The following is a 17,770-nucleotide window of genomic DNA, read 5'->3' as shown; positions in this document are numbered from 1 at the left end:
GTTTTAGATACCAAGCAAAATTTTTTCTACCTTCTGTATGAAATACCTTCCTAAAACGCATTACATTTATTCAAAAATTCTAACGAGGAGAGACAGGCAACAAACTCAATGACCATATACACAGAGGCTGCAGGGCAGGGAACACAAAGCACAGAAGGATCACAATGGCCTCCATACACTTCCTCAATCATCCTGAACACACTTGTATCTCGGGACCTATTCCCTCTCCCTGGAACTCTCTTCCCCAATACATAACCCTAACTCATTCCCTCATCTCCTTCAGGTCTTTACTCAAAAGCCATCTTTTCGCACTGAGAGCTTCCTTTGCCATCATACCTAAAATTTCAACTTTACTCCTCCAATACTTTTATTTTTCCTCCTTACCATTTTCAACTTTACTCTTCCAATATTTTTATTTTCCCTCACCACTTACCATTGTTGAACATATGATACATACTTATTTATCTCTTTTATGGCCCATCTCCTCCACCAGAATATGGATGGACCCCATGAAACAGGAATTTTTGTCTGTTACATTCACTGCTATAGCCCAGTGCTAGGGTATATGCCTAATAAATACAGTGGTACCTCGGTTTTTTAATGTAATCCGTTCCAGAAGACTGTTTGAGTTCTGAAACATTCGAAAACCGAGGCACGGTTTCCCCATAGAAAGTAATGCGAAAGGGATTAATTCGTTCCAGACCTTTAAAATCAACTCCTAAAACTGCAAATTTAGCATGAATTTTACTATCTAATGATACCATAGATCCATAAAATTTACGGCATTCGAACACCTAAATGTTTGTCAATAGAGACATTCGAAAACCGAGATACCACTGTATCTTCTAAACGAATGAATAAACCCTTCTCTGTAGCATCCGACCAGCCAGGAGAAGAGTACTTGAGATACTCACATAAGGGGATTGACAAGGAAACACTTTAGCCAGATCACCCTATAGTGAACTCCAGAGTCCCCAAGCCCCACTCAATGCTTCCAAGAGGCTTCTCAGTACTCCATTCTCAACTACAAACAAAATCCCAGGGATTATCAAACATTTGGGAAATGCCTCTAACACAACAGATAGAAACCAAAAACAAGGGAAAAGAGAGTTTGGTAGGTGTGGTTGGGGAAGGCATGGTGAATATGCTTAATGCTTGTTCCTTTTGGTCTTTTGTGAACTAGATGGCATGCTCACTGGGATAAGGAAACTTATAGGTGCAATTTTACTAAAAATTAATAAAAAGGTCAGGACCAAGCCTTTGTTATTAGAGGGGCATAAAAATCCATTTTGGTATTTTCAGTGCCTTGCTTTAAATTAAGTCACATAAAAAAAGAAAACAAAATTAAATCAAGGGAAATTTCTTCTCTGAAAAAATTTGAGTTTTAGGTACCATCAGCATTGAGGGTGGCAAAACGTATTATATAAAGTAGAACATTTTTTTGCAAAAAGCCAGCCTATCAAGCCAGAAAACTTTTAAGAAGGATTAAATGTTTTAAATATTTTTAAGTGAGGGTTTTGCTATAAATTTTTGGAATGTACTTGTATTATGTGATTTATATAAACTTAAGTTTTATCATGGTACCATGAAATTACTATGTAAAAGAAGAACATTGAACACACAATGTGATATATAGATGATGTATTTCAGAACTGTACACCTGAAACCAATTTAACTTTACTAACAATTGTCGCCCCAATAAACTTTAATTTAAAAAAAGGAAGAAAATCTTAAAAACATATATCAGTAATATTTCAAAGAAAGTAGAAAAACAATTATACCCATGAAATAAGAAAGAACTTGATAAATAAAAAATAATCAGGAGGACAGAAAGATCTATTAAACATTAAAAATAAGATAGTCAGAAACGAAAAACTCAATAAAAACCTTATAAGATAAATTTAAGGAAATATCCCAGAAGGTAGGCGAAAAAGACAAAGAGAAGAAAGGAGAACAAAGATAATAAAATTAGAGGACAAGCACAAGAAACTCAAGAGCCGAGTAAAAAGAATCCCAAGATAAATGAAGAATAAAAATAAAGAGGATAAACCCATCTACAAAATACTGAGAACAATTCCTTAAACTGTAGGACATCAGTTTCAAGACTAAAATTACCCAGTAAGTACACAGCACATGATTGATAAAAGACCTACACCTAAGACTATCATCAGGAAAATACAGAAGCCTGGGAACCAAGAGAAGATCCTGCAAGTTTCCAGAGAAGGAAGAGGGGTGGGGTGGGGGGTGGGGGGGAGGTCACACACAAAGGATCAGGAATGAGAATGAGTTACTTATGCCCTCGGATAATTAGAGGTCAAACTGAGCTAGTGTTTAAATTCTGTTCTGAGACTGTGAAATACATTTTCTGACATGCAAGAGATCATAATTTTTTCTTTCCATATACCTTTTCACAAGATGAAACTAGAGAACATGCCATACCATAATGATAGAGTAAACCGAAGAAAGAGAATCAAAGACATGGGAAAGATATGACAGGGAATCCAACACAGAAAAGAAGTCCCATTATCATGCTCACTTGTCCTATGGTATGGAACTAAGTTTTACTTATTTAAATGAATGCTCAAAAATCTTAAGAGAATATGATTCTAATAAAAGAAATAATAAGCAAAAATTATTATTCTGACCATTCATCAATAGTACTTTTAAAAAAAATCACTTACAAAACTAGCTGTGCACTGTCATGTCTCCGACGTGTTATGAGAAACTTTTCCCGCCATTGTACAAAGTTTCCCAACACATCACCAGCACCTCCAATTAGGCTGATTAGGTTTCCATTTGTCCAAATCTCCAGTCCAACTAGCACAATTCGAATATTCAACATAATATACATCTAGGAAGAAAACAGAAATAAAAGTATATAAAATATATTTTAAAATGTTTTTTAACTTAATATAAAGTAACACAATTACTTAAAATTAAAAACAGGACCTCTCCCCTCCAAAAATATATTTCCCTCAATATAATGAGACTAACTTCTCAAGTACCTCAGTTTCCTCATATATAAAATCCTTTTTATCTTCGATTACAAAATCTGACAAACTCTGGAAGTTTAAAGTTCTTGGTAAATTCGTTCCAAAACTTTCCCTAAACTAATGCAAGCCTATTTATAGCCCACATTTATTTCAATTAATGTACATATTTGTACATTTCACTACAGAAATACCAATGAGTAAATATTCATACATTTCACTACAGAAACACCAACGAGTATGATTACAATGTGCTACCCCAAGATCCTGTTGGAGGTATTATATATACATAGTGAACAATATTCCCTTTCTAAACTGTTACCTAAAATTCTAATACACATACCCCAAAGGTTTCACATTAAGGATTATAAAACTCATATCTATTTCATAGAGATACTGTGAGGAATAAATTTGTTTCAAAATGCAAAATACTTGGTTCAGTTTCTGACACATGAATACTCAATGGAATGCCATCACTATCATCATTACTAATATGCTTGGTATTACAAACAGGGAAATGCCTTATAAGTGAAATTATCTTATAAGAACATGTATCTTTTCTCATCTTGCTTGTCTCAAAGTCTTTCCACAATTATACCTTCCTTTCAAACATAAAAAAAAGTTACAAAACAAAATGGAAAGCGACTCCTGAAAGATGGAGCCCTAGGATAATCAGAGCTCAAAATGAGACAATTTTTAAATTCTGTTCTCAGACTGTGAAAGGAAATAAGATAGACTATATTCCCACTTGGCAGAAAACAGAACTTACACTATCCAAGTAGTTTGCTAAATGAATCATCTCTTCTCTCACCGCAGTCTGATTTCTTCCCATCATGTCATACTGAAAGCAAAGAAGGAAAATCATTACCACCAAAATAATTTTAGAAAAAACATTTCTATAATCTTTTACAATGAAGACAGGAATCCAAATATTTCCTCTGAACAAAATATTGAGGCATTTAGTCATTCAACAGTGTTTCAATTTAATAAATCCAAAAGATACATTTTGGTGAAAAACGAGAATTTAAAAAAAGGTACAAGTGTGAACTGAATAATAGAAAAGCATTGAAGTCTTTATTTTCTCCAAATTAGTACAGCTTTAAAATGAATTTTCTTCTCAGTATTTTCATTCATTTTAATGCACAAATATTTTCAAGCACTTCACAAAGGTAGAATTTAAAACAATCAGAATGCATAGATAAAGGAATAAACACAATTTAAAAGATTTCCTGACCCTTTCACCTTAGGCTAAAGATATTACCTATAAACCATCTCTAAACCTGAGGCTAAATTAATGAGAAATTAACTATTGTTCACTAGTTGAAATGTTATATGTAAATAAAACATAGACATACTTAAAACTTTAACCATGTTAAGCCATATCAGTTGATATAACTGATGATTTTCTTTGAGACCTAGCTAAATCTAAATGTCTATTTTAACATTATTTTCATACAACCAACTTAATAACTAATGAAAAATAATTTTTAAAGAATATACTGTTTTTCTCTATGATAAGGGCATTAATAGCAGAATATATCAGATCTGATCAGTTGGGCATTTTAATCAAGATTCTCCTAAGAAAAATTTGAATACATTTGACAAAATTTAGTTAAAATGGAACCGTTTTTATTTTGAACCATTTTCTACCATTATATAACAAACCTATCTGAAGCGAGTAATAAAGAAAAACGTTTCAAATCTCTATTTTTGTCACTTGTCCAAAAGTTTCTACAGATACTTTTTACCCACTATCTGGGTCAGAGTTTATGCTTGTTCATATGTTCTATGCTTTTTTCTTCTACCACTCGAGGGTAATGAACCTATTGAACAAATCTGAATATGTTTCTATCTCTTAATAAGTGGCTTCTTTTTCCCAAAAAACACACAATAAGGGATTTTTTTAAAACCATAAAAATCCTTGAAACTGTCTCTGCAGCTTACAAGAAAGGAACTGCCAATCATGTCGTTTCTTCAAACTTTTTCACACAAACAAGAAAGCTGAAAGCTGGCATTAAAACTCAAGATAAAACATTTCAAATAATCTATGTTAAATTATACATCAGCTATATCTAAAACTGATAATCCTATAAAAGCTGAAATAGATCCATTATTTTTCTTAGTTAAGCATAATTCTTAATATGAATGAGGAAAATCCCTGGTATTATCCTGAGCAGCGAAGTTAACAGTAAAAACTAAGATGAACCATTCTCCTCTATTTCTTTCTAAGGCATGCCAGGACCTGGAAGTTTCTATCTCTTAAAGTGAAGGATAGAATAGCTGAAGTTCTAGACAGCAAAGTAATTTTATTAGGCAACAAAGCAATATCTGATTAAGTGGTTTTATCACCACAGTCCTTTAATCTAGTCAGAGGTAGGCTAGTTTGCTATATTCAGCTTCTGCTGGTATTATGAATACTAAGTATGCTTAAAGGATAAAAAGCCACTTCAGTTTTAAAATTACATTTCAGAAAAAGCAATACAAATATATAATATTTCATATTTCTCTCATGGGATGCTCACTTCTCATCTGCTTTTCCTGAAAAAGAAGAAAAACTGTCACCAATCCTACCCTTTCCTTGTCTACGACAATGAACAGCTCCACATATCGGGTCTGTGGCAGCACAGCTCTTCTTCTCTGTCAAAAACACAAATACCACAAGGCAAAAAAAGAAGTTACAATTTTCATATATAATGATCTTACCCTAATCCCTGGTCGCTTATTTCATTCCTGCTAAGGACATCATAAAATTATTTTACATAACACATCCTAGATCAAAAAAACAAAAAACGTGCTTCTTTAAAAAGTGGTATCTGCTATCTGTACTGATGTAAGAAAAATTTTACTTAAAGATATTCAAGTTTTCAAAGCAGAATTATTGATTTTCAAACAGCAAATCTCACACACACACACACACACACACACACACACACACACACACACACACATACTTTAATGGGAAACTGCATTACTATGTTGAGAGTCAAAGAAAGAATATCTAATAACCCAGGACAGAAGTGAGGACAAGGTGGCCACTTTAAAAAATGACTAGTTTTGTGATTTTATAGAAATTCATATAAAGTATAGAATAAGCTGAAAATTTAATATTTTCTAATGATTAAAGTTAAAAAAAAAAACAGTCCAATAGTCAAAAGTGGATGGTAGCAGAGGCAGTGAAAATAATGCCATAAACTAGTATGAGTTAATGAAAATATACCAGAAGAGGCACATGACTCTTCCAACACAGCAGCATCATTTCATATGTAGACAGGTGCACTGCCTGAAACTGAGGTTGGTCTAGTCCTAGAAACATTTCAGTCTAAGAGATCCATGTCAAGAGGAAGCCAGGGAGTCCTAACGAAGACTCAAAACAGGGATACGAGTGTCCCTGGAAGACAGATGAAATAATTAAAGGCCTAAACCTCAATTTCTCTGTGTGTTTCTCCAACTTACAGCTCAAGAATCACCATTCCAGTTTGTGTAAAAGGTATTCAAATAAAAACTTCTCCTGCTTTCTGAAAGACAATGCAATGGACTTTTATGTAGCAATGATAAAAAGACATACAATTACTACGGAAGATTTAAGCCCTAGTTTTTAAAACACATAGACGCTTCACTGTATCCAATTTGGTGGCAGAAACTGCATAGTGCTCATATAGTTATCCTCTAGTAGCTACCACAATTTCTCACACATAGTTGGCAAAACCACAGCAATCATAAGTATTGGTTTAGGGCATAAATATGTTATTTTTAAAAACTTTAGTCTGTGTCCATCAATAAACGAATGGATAAAGAAGATGTGATACACACACACACACACACACACACACACACACTCACACACTCACACACAATGGAATATTACTCAGCCATAAAAGAGAATGAAATCTTACCATGTGCAACAATATGTATGGACCTAGAGGATATTACGCTAAGTAAAATAAGTCAGACAGAAAGACAAACACTGCATGATCTCACTTATATGTGGACTCTAAAGGACAAAATAAATGAACAAACAAAACAGAAACAGACTCATAGATACAGAGAATAAACTGATGGTTGTCAGATGGGAGGGGGGTGAGAATAGGTGGAAAAGGTGAGAGGGATTAAGTACAAACTGCCAGTTATAAAAATAGTCAAGGAGACGTAAAATACAGCATACGGAATATAGTCAATAATACTGTAATAACTATGTATGATGCAAGGTGGGTACTAGACTTGGGGTGATCACTTCGTAAGGTATATTAATGTCTAATCACTATGTTGTACACCTGAAACTAATATAATATTGTATGTCAACTATAATTGAAAATAAGAAAAACTAAAAATACAGAAAATGCTCAAAACAATTATGCTTCATTTTATACAATAAAAATAGCTTTCTGTATTAAGCCAAATAAATAACCAAAAAAAAAAAAAAAAGAAAAGAAAACCTTTAGTCAGAGCCATAAAGAAATATATTCCCTTACTCGAAGTAGCTGAGTGATGCTAGGAGGCTCTTCCTCTTCATCCTTTATGGTTTCTTTCTCTATATCCTTGTTGGAAACCCCACATTTCAGAGGCTCTTTGTGGTCATCATCCATTCGATAAAAGATGTGCTCAAAATGAGAGCTGTTTTGCAGGGGTTCGATCCCATAACTCACATTCTCTATATGCAGCAATCCTCTAAGTGTTGCATTACACATACACAATTTTTAAGAATGAAGAAAAATACACAGGAAAAGGAATCAGAAAACCTAAATTCAAGTCCTAGTCCTTAACATGTGTAAGAAAGAGTAACATAGTATAAAGAAAAATATAAGACTTTAGAGTCAGGCAGACCTCAACTTAAAGTTCAAGACAGCTACTTACTACCATCACGCCCCGAAAGTTACTTAACCTCTCTGAGTGATTACTATAATGAAAGGCAATACAGAATAGTGGCTACAAGTCTACAAGCAAGAGAACCAGAATTGATTCCCAGATGTTTCCTACTAGCTGTGGGACTCTAAGAAAGTTATTCAACCTCTGCTATACTTGACATTCTGCACAGGGTTGTTCTGAAAACTAAATTATTTAATGAGTGCAAAATACTTAGAATATTGCCTGTTACACAGTAACTATTCTATAATTGTTATTACTTATATGGGGTAATCATAGGCATCTTATATAGATGGTTTGAGAAATAAAAGTAATGTATATTACTTCAATCACGTAATCAATCAGCCAGCACAGTGTCATCCTGCCAGATCCTTAATAAATGTAATTTTAGTATTATTATCATTTCACTAGATATGATACTTCTCTGAACTTCAGTTTGCACACCTAAATATGCAAATAAGGAGCCCTTTTCACAGTCATTAGCAGACTTAACCAAAAGAATATTGGTGAAAATTTTATAAACATAAAGTGAAGTGCTACAGAAATTTAAAATATGTTTTATTTTAAATAGCAAAAATTATTTAGCACTCTCAAAAAATAAAATTTTCTCTTTAGATATTAAAATTCATCAACTGTAATGGTTTCCTAAATAAATATGCCAAAAATGATATCTGAAACATAGCTCTAAAGACCTTCAGCAACATCAAAGTAAAATCTAACTTTTTTAATTCACTCAAATGACTTGATGTGGAAACAGAGAGAGGGAAAGGAGTAAGAAATAGAGGGAAAAAAGAATTGATAAATAAAATTCCTTACCTGAGTCCAAAACAGTCACTAAGAGCAATGGCTGAATTATAAACTCCCTCCACATAGCCCCGATAATGACAATGATCCTAAATGATAAAAACTGTCTTTACTTCAAATACTGTTATATTGTTGAAAATCATCACAGAAATTACAGAGCTAACAAAATTATTTAAGGTCAGTAAACTAGAAATTTTATTTATGTTATTGGCTCTCATAGTATCACATTCTTTAGGCTGTTTCAGACTGTCTACCATGTACGCAAATGTTGAGGTGGAATTCTAAAGAATGCTAAGTACAAACAGCTCTACCCCAATAACCTTTAACCCTTGAAACAGAACAAGACAGCATTACATCATGCTTTACATTTTAACATTTTAAATCATAGTCAATCTAAGAAGTAATAGCAGCCAATTAACATCTAATACAGAAGAGGACCTTGTAATAGGCTAATGATGTCAAGAGAAAAAAGATTTAGTATGTAGGAAAAAAAAAAAAAAAATGTGAGTTTGATTATTTTCTTTTCTTCCTAACGATATATTGACTATATTTTCTTTATTTTAGTTACACATTTAGCCATCTTTAAAAACTAAAGAGCCTTTATCCTTAATTTTGAGCAAGGAATTGACCAGTAGAAATGCAAGCATAGTATCACTTACTAATATCAGATTTTTCAGTACACAATAAGATTTTCTCATCTTTAAAAGAATTACAAAGCACTAAAAAAACAAACAAAATAAGCCAAGGGTGTGTGGGGAAGAGGAACTAGCCCTACCAGACATTAAGATATACTACAAGGCTTTAATAATTAAAGCAGTATTGTACTGGTGGTGCATTAATTGAGAGACCAACCAATGGAACAGCATACAAAGTCTCAAAATAAACCAAAGTATAATAAACATGGAACTTTATATAATGAAAGTGGCACCTCAAATCACTGTGGCAAAGACGTACTTTTAATAAATGGTGCTCAGTGCACTGGTTAAACATTTGGAAAAGGATAAAATTAGATCCATACCTTACACCATACATAAGAATAAACTCCAAATGGATCAAGAATCTAAACATAAAAAATAAAACCACACAAGAACTAAAAGAAAACATGGATGAATTCCTCTTTAATCTGGGTGTAGAGAAAGACTTTCTAACTATCCATCAAAAGCAATGAAAGACTGATGTTTTTTGCTATATAAAAAAAACTTTTTAAACTTCTACATGGAAACATCAAAAGGCAAGGTCAAAAGATAACTCACATTCTAGGAGAAAATATATCATAGATAAAGGGTTAATATCCTTAACTATAAAGAACTCCTAAAAATTGAAGGGGAAAGCTTAAAAACCCAATAAAAAACTAGGGAAAAGACATATAAAGACAATTTTCAAAGGAGGATATAAAAATGCCCTTACATAGAGAAAAGATTTTCAATCTCACTCATGATAAAGTAAGAACTCATGAGTCTGTACTAATGCAAACAAATAAGGGGTAAACTCTTCCTTACAGTAGAAAGCACTGATGAATCTAGAAGCACTGATGAAATTAGGAAACCACCATTTTAACAACCATCATGATAATTGATTAAGGCAAATCCTAAATACTAAAATTAATGGGTAAAAATTTAAGAAGTAACAGGACTTCTGTATGGTCTCAAAGTATATAACCATAATATTAATTAAAAAGGCAAAAACAGTAACTTTACAGAGGAGAAACCTGGCAGAGAACGCCTTAACCAAACGATCAATGTTAACACTATCAGTAATAGGGCTAATGGCAGCATAGATACACTGAGAACCACTCAGTATCACTTCGGTGGTATTTCTGCCAAAAGTACATAACCTGAATCTGATCATGAGTAAACATCCAACAAACTCAAATTGCAGGACATTCTACAGGGAAAAAAAAAAAAAAATTGGTCTATACTTCTCAAAAATGCCTATGTTGTGAAATACAAGGAAAGACAAGGATTTTCAGATTAAAAGATACTAAAGAGACATGACTACTAAATGCAAATATGAACTTGGATTTTCTTTTGCTATTGTATAGACACTGACATGAATAAGACTGACTCCATCTCTGTGCCCCTGATTTCTTGTTCGAATTTTTCATGCTGTGAACTCTGACTAACCTTACTACCGTGTTTCCCCAAAAATAAGACCTAGCCGGACCAAAAGGTGCTCTAATGCACCTTTTGGAGCAAAAATTAATATAAGACCCAATCTTATTTTAATATAATAAAGACCGGGTCTTACATAACATAAAACCAGGTAAAATATTATAATATAATATAATATAATATAATATAATATAATATAATATAATATAATATAATATAATATAATATAATATAATATAATACTGGGTATAATATAATACCAGGTCTTATATTAATTTTTGTTCCAAAAGACTCATTAGAACTGATGGTCCAGCTAGGTCCTATTTTCGGGGAAACACAGTAGTTTCAGCCAGCATAACAAAGCCTTATAGTTAATGATTATCTGTGTTCTTTATAACTTACATAATATAGCCATAGAGATTCTTGGCAGTAATGGCCAGAAAGGCATGGGAACCAAAATAAATATCAAACTAGGTGCTGGCATTGTAAGCAATCATCATCCATCCTAAGACCACCAGGAGGTATGGTTCTTGGCACATACTGTATTCTTTGTCCCTTTGTCTTGTCAATTAGTACTTTATATTATAACATATTTACTGTAACAAGTGTCTGGTAGGGGAGATCAGCTGAGCAGACTGTGGGGTCGCCTTCTGCTCCCATCCTACCCCTGTAGTAACTTATCCTAAAATAAACTAGTATATTCTATGGAGTTGTCTGCCTCATTTTTTAGTCTCAAGATACCTTCTTGTTTCAATGGCCACTATACCTTCATTCCACAGCCAGACAACTATAAAGGACATCATTGGGATAATAGACCCTCCAAAAAAAAAATCAATAAGGTCTGTTAATTAGATAATAGTACTGCTTCAATGTTGAGTTCCTAATTTTGAGAATTGTACTATGGTTACCAAAAAAAAATTCCTTGTTTTCAGGACACTTACACTGAAATATTTAAAGGTAAAGGGATACCATGTCTGCAACATACTCTTAAAAAGGTTCAGAAATAAATAGAGAAGAATAAAACAAATATAGTAAAATGTTAACATTTCAAGAATCTAGGTGAAGGTATGCATGAATGTTTTATAATACTCATACAACTTTTCCTGTAACTCTAAAATTGTGAAAAGATTTTAACAATTATACACTAAACAATACAAGCCGAATTTCAACATTTTACAACTTGTTCCTGTGTGGGACAATTCACAACCATTAATGTTTTCCTTTCCAGTGCTTTGTAGTTAAAGTGTAGCTTTGATATTGCCTTCTTCTCACTAGAGGAAAAAAATACCTTCTACTATTATAGACGAGGTTAACACTTATGAGACAGTAATACAGTAACTAATATACTCAAAAATTAAATATTTTTAGTTTCAACTAATAGAAGCTCTCTTATTTGACATGACTGAAATCTAGGACTTGGTCACTTAATCTACTAACTTGATGGGTTTTTTTAAATAACTTGCTCTTATTAAATCTTTGCAAACCATTCCATTTAGTTTTTTTAAAAAACAAGTCATATTTTATAAGTTTATATAACATCTAATTAAATTGCATGATGACAGTAAAGGTATAAAAGGCATAAACAGTTTAGGAAACACACAAACTAAGCAAAAAAACTCAACTAGTGGGAGCAGAAGTACACTGAACTATTAGAGAACAGCCGACTACTAGCCACAAGAATCCAGTGATCCTCGGGCAGTCAATACATTTTTCAAAGGAAACAAAGAGCATCAGTTAGTTGGGGGAACTAGTCAAAAGACTTTTCTAATGCATTTGCAAGGTACCCCAAAGCTCTAAGACATAGTAATTTGGAGTTCTATTTCACATAGTAACTCATATAAAGTAGTTATTAAAACATTGTTTCTTTGTGAAAAAATGGCCTTGTGGAAGACACTGATTATGAAAGCCAGGTAACAGCTTTACAAATTACCTTAACCTTTAAAAACAGAATCATAAGAGAAAGCATTTAAATTTTCAGTGTAACTTAATTGCATTTTAAAGACAAAAGTACGTCATCATGATATCTGACAATCTAGCCATATGCCAGTTTTAATTGGTATCTGAAATCTACAGTCACACTGTCATCTATCTGAACAATATTCAATAACCAAGAAATAATTAAGACTCCATCAGCCTTAGTTTTTATTTTTCAGACACCAAGGAAAGCACAATTCCATAATAACACTTCAAGATAACAGTTACACAAATTTGTATATAACTGAAATCTATTTCTAGCAGTTTTAAGCATATATACTTTCAATAATAACAAGTAATAATATTTATTTAGTAGTTAAAAATTGTCAGACTGTTCTAAGTATCTAACAAGTATTAACTCAGTTAAGCCTCCTACTAACTCCATGAAGTTGTAATTATTATTCCCATTTTAAGGTGAGGAAACTAAGGCACAAACAGGTTAAAGTAATTTAACCAGCAAATAAATGATAGAGCCAAGATTTGAGTCCAGTGTATGTCTTCAGAACCCATGCCAAGAAACCTCTACAAGAAAAAACAAGATCACTGCTTTTGTCAAGTGGCATAAATTATGTGATCTTTGGCCTCGCTACATAGTAATCTTTGGATGGATGATTGGATGGATGAATACTACATGTATGGATGGGTTATTTGTGATCTGGTTTATACTACCATGTAAATTTAAGCTCCTCCATTTGCTATTAAACAATGGACAAACAGAACACTAAGATAAAGGAATCAGAAAAGGACAGGGCTAAGTCAGCATTACCTTAATTTTTTAATTGCTAATTAATTAAAATAATTTAATTAAAATATTAATTATTCTAAAATAAAGGCTTTGCCTTCTATATTTAAAGAGTGCTGCAAAAGTGCACAACTTACATAAACAATTCAACCCAGCAAAACATTACAAAGCTCAGGGGAAAAATAATACATGTTAATGGGAACAAAGACTTCTCATGAAAACTATTATGAAAGAAAAAAGTATATACTACCTAACTGCCAAGAAGTATTGTAAAAGACTGTTCCTGAATAAAACTAGAAACTTTTGTGTTCTAATTAAATAATACATAAAGCCATATTTGACATCTGCCAATTTTTTCGAATTCCTGGCCAGTTCTACCCTCAGGAATATTCTGTTCTCTGGTACAAAGAGGACCACACTTTTTTATAAAAGAATTGTTTTCAGTGAAAAATTACAACACATAACAGCAAGCCACTGTTTGTTCTTTACTAAGTACTAATGGCAAATCAAACGGCTTAATAAGTAAGTAAGATGTGCTTTTGGAGATAGTTAACTTTCAGCAAAAAAAAGTCAAAAAAATTTTATTTTCAAAATACAGCAAACTTTCCACCTTCATAATCAGTAAAGATTATCATTAAACAGAAAATTATTTTCCCGGTCTTTAAAAAAACACTTGACTGAAGAGCTAGCTCTAAGATACAGTTTAATCTATATAAATGCACCCACCACCCCCAGGACAACTCCATATATTATAATGTCAAAGGTGACCCTTGGGGTTGTGCAATGTAGCAGTCCTGAGTACCTGAACAGAACGCATTTTAACATTATAATTGTTTTAAATTCTGCTATAGAATCCAAAGGAGAATATATTACCTGTATATCAGGATGGTCAGAGATCAGAGCCCCTTCCTTGTTGTAGGTATAAACTACAAAATCTTTGGGCAAAAGGTCTCTGGAAGAGGAATAAAACACAACTCATAAGGCATTATTCCTAGAAGAGATGAGCAGGAATAAAAACTTCCACCTGATATATTATGTAAACAAGGAGCAACCATAAAACTAACAGCTCATAAATGTTAAGCAGCACATTTGTTCTAATGGTCACAAAATGCTGGCAAAAAAGTAAACACAAGTAATGACCTTAAATTTTTCTGATACATCTCACAGGAGAAGTATAAAATAGGTTATATAATACATTAGATTTTTAGAAGAAAAATAAGTGCTTTTATTCTTTTCTAAAAGTCCTATGTAAACAAGAAGCATTCATTGCCTTAACTTGCTAAGTACCAAGGCAAATTCCATGTCAGTTGTTGGAAGAAACAAGTATTGCTGATTCCTGACGCTTCCTTGCATGTCACAGGAGCTCAGTTGTGTAAACCATATGTGTAAAGATAGGGATGGTTATCTTTGCTAAAGAAAAGACCTCCAGTGACACTTGTTAAGGATGGTAAGACAGACTTTATGCAGGACCGCCGTGGTAAGTCATGGGGACGACTGCAATGGCACTTCACAGTGTGGGAGAGAGATCAGGCTCAACTCCAAACACAGCATGGGCAAGTGGAAATTTATAACCAAGGAGCAGTGTGAGGTTCAGTGGATGGAAAATTACTATGAGGAAACATCAAGGGTAAGGGAGGCTCTGGCTAAACCAACATAACAGATTCTTACTAAAGAGAGGTCAGGGAGATCAGACGTCACCTGGGGATGGTGGAGGATGAGAAACCTGATCAGACATCCAGAGTGATCAGATATGGGGGGGAGGTGGGGCAGGGCTCTTGCGAAAGCTGGATTTCACAAGTAAGAGCACCAATGTGCTTAGGAAAAGGTTCAGAAGCCTGACTCAAGTTTGGTCAAGCAAAGACTGTCATTTGCAGCAGAACTGGAGCAGCTCTATGCTTATCACCAGGGCTAGGGCACAAGTCAGTGAAGCAGTGTGTTAGCTAGTGATTTATGATGTGTCATTTATGGTTCTAAACTCCCCTGGAGGCATCCAGGGTCAGCCTGTCTATACTGTTTAGAAACGGACAGATTGATGGTTTGCATGCAGTTTAATCAGTCACACAGCCTGACTTCAGCTAAACGAGCAGTGTTGTATAGAAGACCCACTCTGTAAACTTGTGCCTCAGCTCCCCTAAAAATATGATGCTTCACACATATCTCAGTTGTTTGTAATCTGAAAACAAGCCACATCTGTGCAACTGAGAAAGGGCCCTGAGGGGCTCTGCCTGGAAGTTTCTGGACCCCTTGGTGATTACTTGCACTTTCTCTTTCCCAATGTACTTATCCTTTTCTTTTATTAAAGTCTACTTAAGTGAGCTTGGGAGAGTGGGGAGTCTTAAGTCCTTTCAATTATCCAACCCTGTTCAGTCATTGCATGGTCTCCCCTACTCTTACTCTCCCCTACCAAACACACTCTTTGATCCCTCTTGTGGTGAATTTGAAAAGAATAAACTGGAGATACTTGGATTTGCTCTGCCCTTCTTCCTCTTTGGAAGCTACTGCCTGCCCAGTGAGAGCACAAATTCCATGATGCTTCTCCAGCAGCAGGCCTGCCAACATGCAGCATTGACCATGAACAACTAAATCTGCCTAATACTGGATTCAGGATTATAGGTCCATCAGGTTCTCATTCTAAGCTAAATCCTCCAACCTAGAACTTTTTTATTTTTAAATTTGTTCAGCACAGGCAGAGAAAAGATGTACTGTCTTCTTTCCCCCAACCCCAGTCCCTGCCAAATACCCTAATGTTAGTGATTACCATGTTTTCTCGAAAATAAGACCTAGCCAAACCATCAGCTCTTATGTGTCATTTGGAGCAAAAATTAATACTTTTATTTTACTATAAGACCGGGTATAATATAATAAAATATAATATAGTACAATACCAGGTATAATATAATACAACATAACATAATACCGGGTCTTATATTAATGTTTGCTCCAAAAGATGCATTAGAGCTGATAGTCCGACTAGGTCTTATTTCGGAGAAACACAGTATGTACACCCCTCTGCAAGAAAGGTTCACAGCTTTAACCAGATTCCAAGGGATTCATGACTTCAAAACAGTTAAGATCACTATTCTAGAGGTAATGGGAAGAAAACAGAAGCATTTACTTGAATATAGTCACTCCTTTATTGAACTTCGTAATTTCCCCATTACTAAAGAGAATGTATCTGGGTCTTTTTATTGTAGCTATTTACCCTTTTTTTCATTAGTGATCACTAGCTTTGGTGACCACCTATCAATGACATTCAAAAGCCTAACAACTCTTACAAATGCCCAGAAGCATAACATTTGCCCACCAATTCAAAAAGCACAGCAATGTAGACAATACATAGCACATATATATATAGATCACTAGACTTCAGGTCAAATGACTTGGATTAGAGTCTCAGCTTGAACACTTAACAAACTACATGATAGTGAGCAAGTCAACTAACCTTCCCGAACTGCATTATTCTCATGCACAAAATGAGAACAATAAACACTGCTCTTCAATGAAGTTATGACAATATGATACATGAGACAAAGGTTATGAACATGCTTTATAAGCTAAAAAACTATGCAAACATAAGGAACTATTATTTTTTGAAATAATTTTAATTAGTTTACATCTCCTTGTAGAAAGAAGAATAGGAGAAAATATTTAGACCTATTAGAATAGGAGTGGCTGGTTAGCTCAGTTGGTTAGAGCACAAGCTCTTAACAACAAGGTTGCTGTTCAATCCCCACATGGGCCACTGTGAGCTGCGCCTTCCACAACTAGTTTGAAAAAACAACTACTTGACTTAGAGCTGATGGGTCCTGGAAAAACACATTTAAAATAAATGGAAATTTTCAAAAAAATTAGAATTTTGTACATACTGACATCATTACACAGGAGTCAAGCATGGTCTCTCAGGAGTTTTGTGAGAATTAAATAAATAATACACTTAAAAGTACCTGGTACAGAGCCTGATAGAGAAAATACTCAATAAATGTTAACTTTCGTCAACTACAGTAGAAGGCTTCAAAAAGCATCTCCAAAAATATCTGTCACACTGCCTGAAATTCTGCCAAGGAGACTCAGACCCTTTGGCTCAGCATCCTCTTCTAAGATGACAAGTAATATTCAAACTTGAGGATGTATATAAATCACCTGGAAAGCTCGTTAAAACACAGATGGCTGTGACACGTCCCAAAATTCTGATTCATTCTAGGGTTGGACCTGAGAATGTGCATTTATGACAAATTCACAGAGGCTGCTGCTGGTTCAAGGACAACAATTTGAGCAGCACTTCTTTAGAC

General features: G+C 33.9%; 1 protein-coding gene across 1 annotated transcript in view; it reads right to left on the bottom strand.

Annotated features, from left to right (window-relative positions):
- ADAM9 (ADAM metallopeptidase domain 9) overlaps positions 1-17,770 on the bottom strand; it is a 98,169-nt gene that overhangs the window by 61,573 nt on the left and 18,826 nt on the right. The window contains exons 4-9 of the mRNA XM_019748146.3: positions 14,355-14,433; positions 8,667-8,743; positions 7,460-7,655; positions 5,562-5,627; positions 3,760-3,831; positions 2,682-2,851 (exon numbers count right to left, since the gene is read on the bottom strand). Coding sequence (XP_019603705.3) covers positions 2,682-2,851; positions 3,760-3,831; positions 5,562-5,627; positions 7,460-7,655; positions 8,667-8,743; positions 14,355-14,433 — 660 coding nt within the window. The remainder of the gene's footprint in view (positions 1-2,681; positions 2,852-3,759; positions 3,832-5,561; positions 5,628-7,459; positions 7,656-8,666; positions 8,744-14,354; positions 14,434-17,770) is intronic.

This window comes from Rhinolophus sinicus, chromosome 16 (genome assembly GCF_057876585.1).
Source record: "Rhinolophus sinicus isolate RSI-liver-muscle chromosome 16, RSI-T2T, whole genome shotgun sequence".
NCBI classification, from domain to species: domain Eukaryota; kingdom Metazoa; phylum Chordata; class Mammalia; order Chiroptera; family Rhinolophidae; genus Rhinolophus; species Rhinolophus sinicus.
The sequence above is the reverse complement of the archived record's forward strand: the minus strand, read 5'-3'. Positions and strand labels throughout refer to the sequence as shown.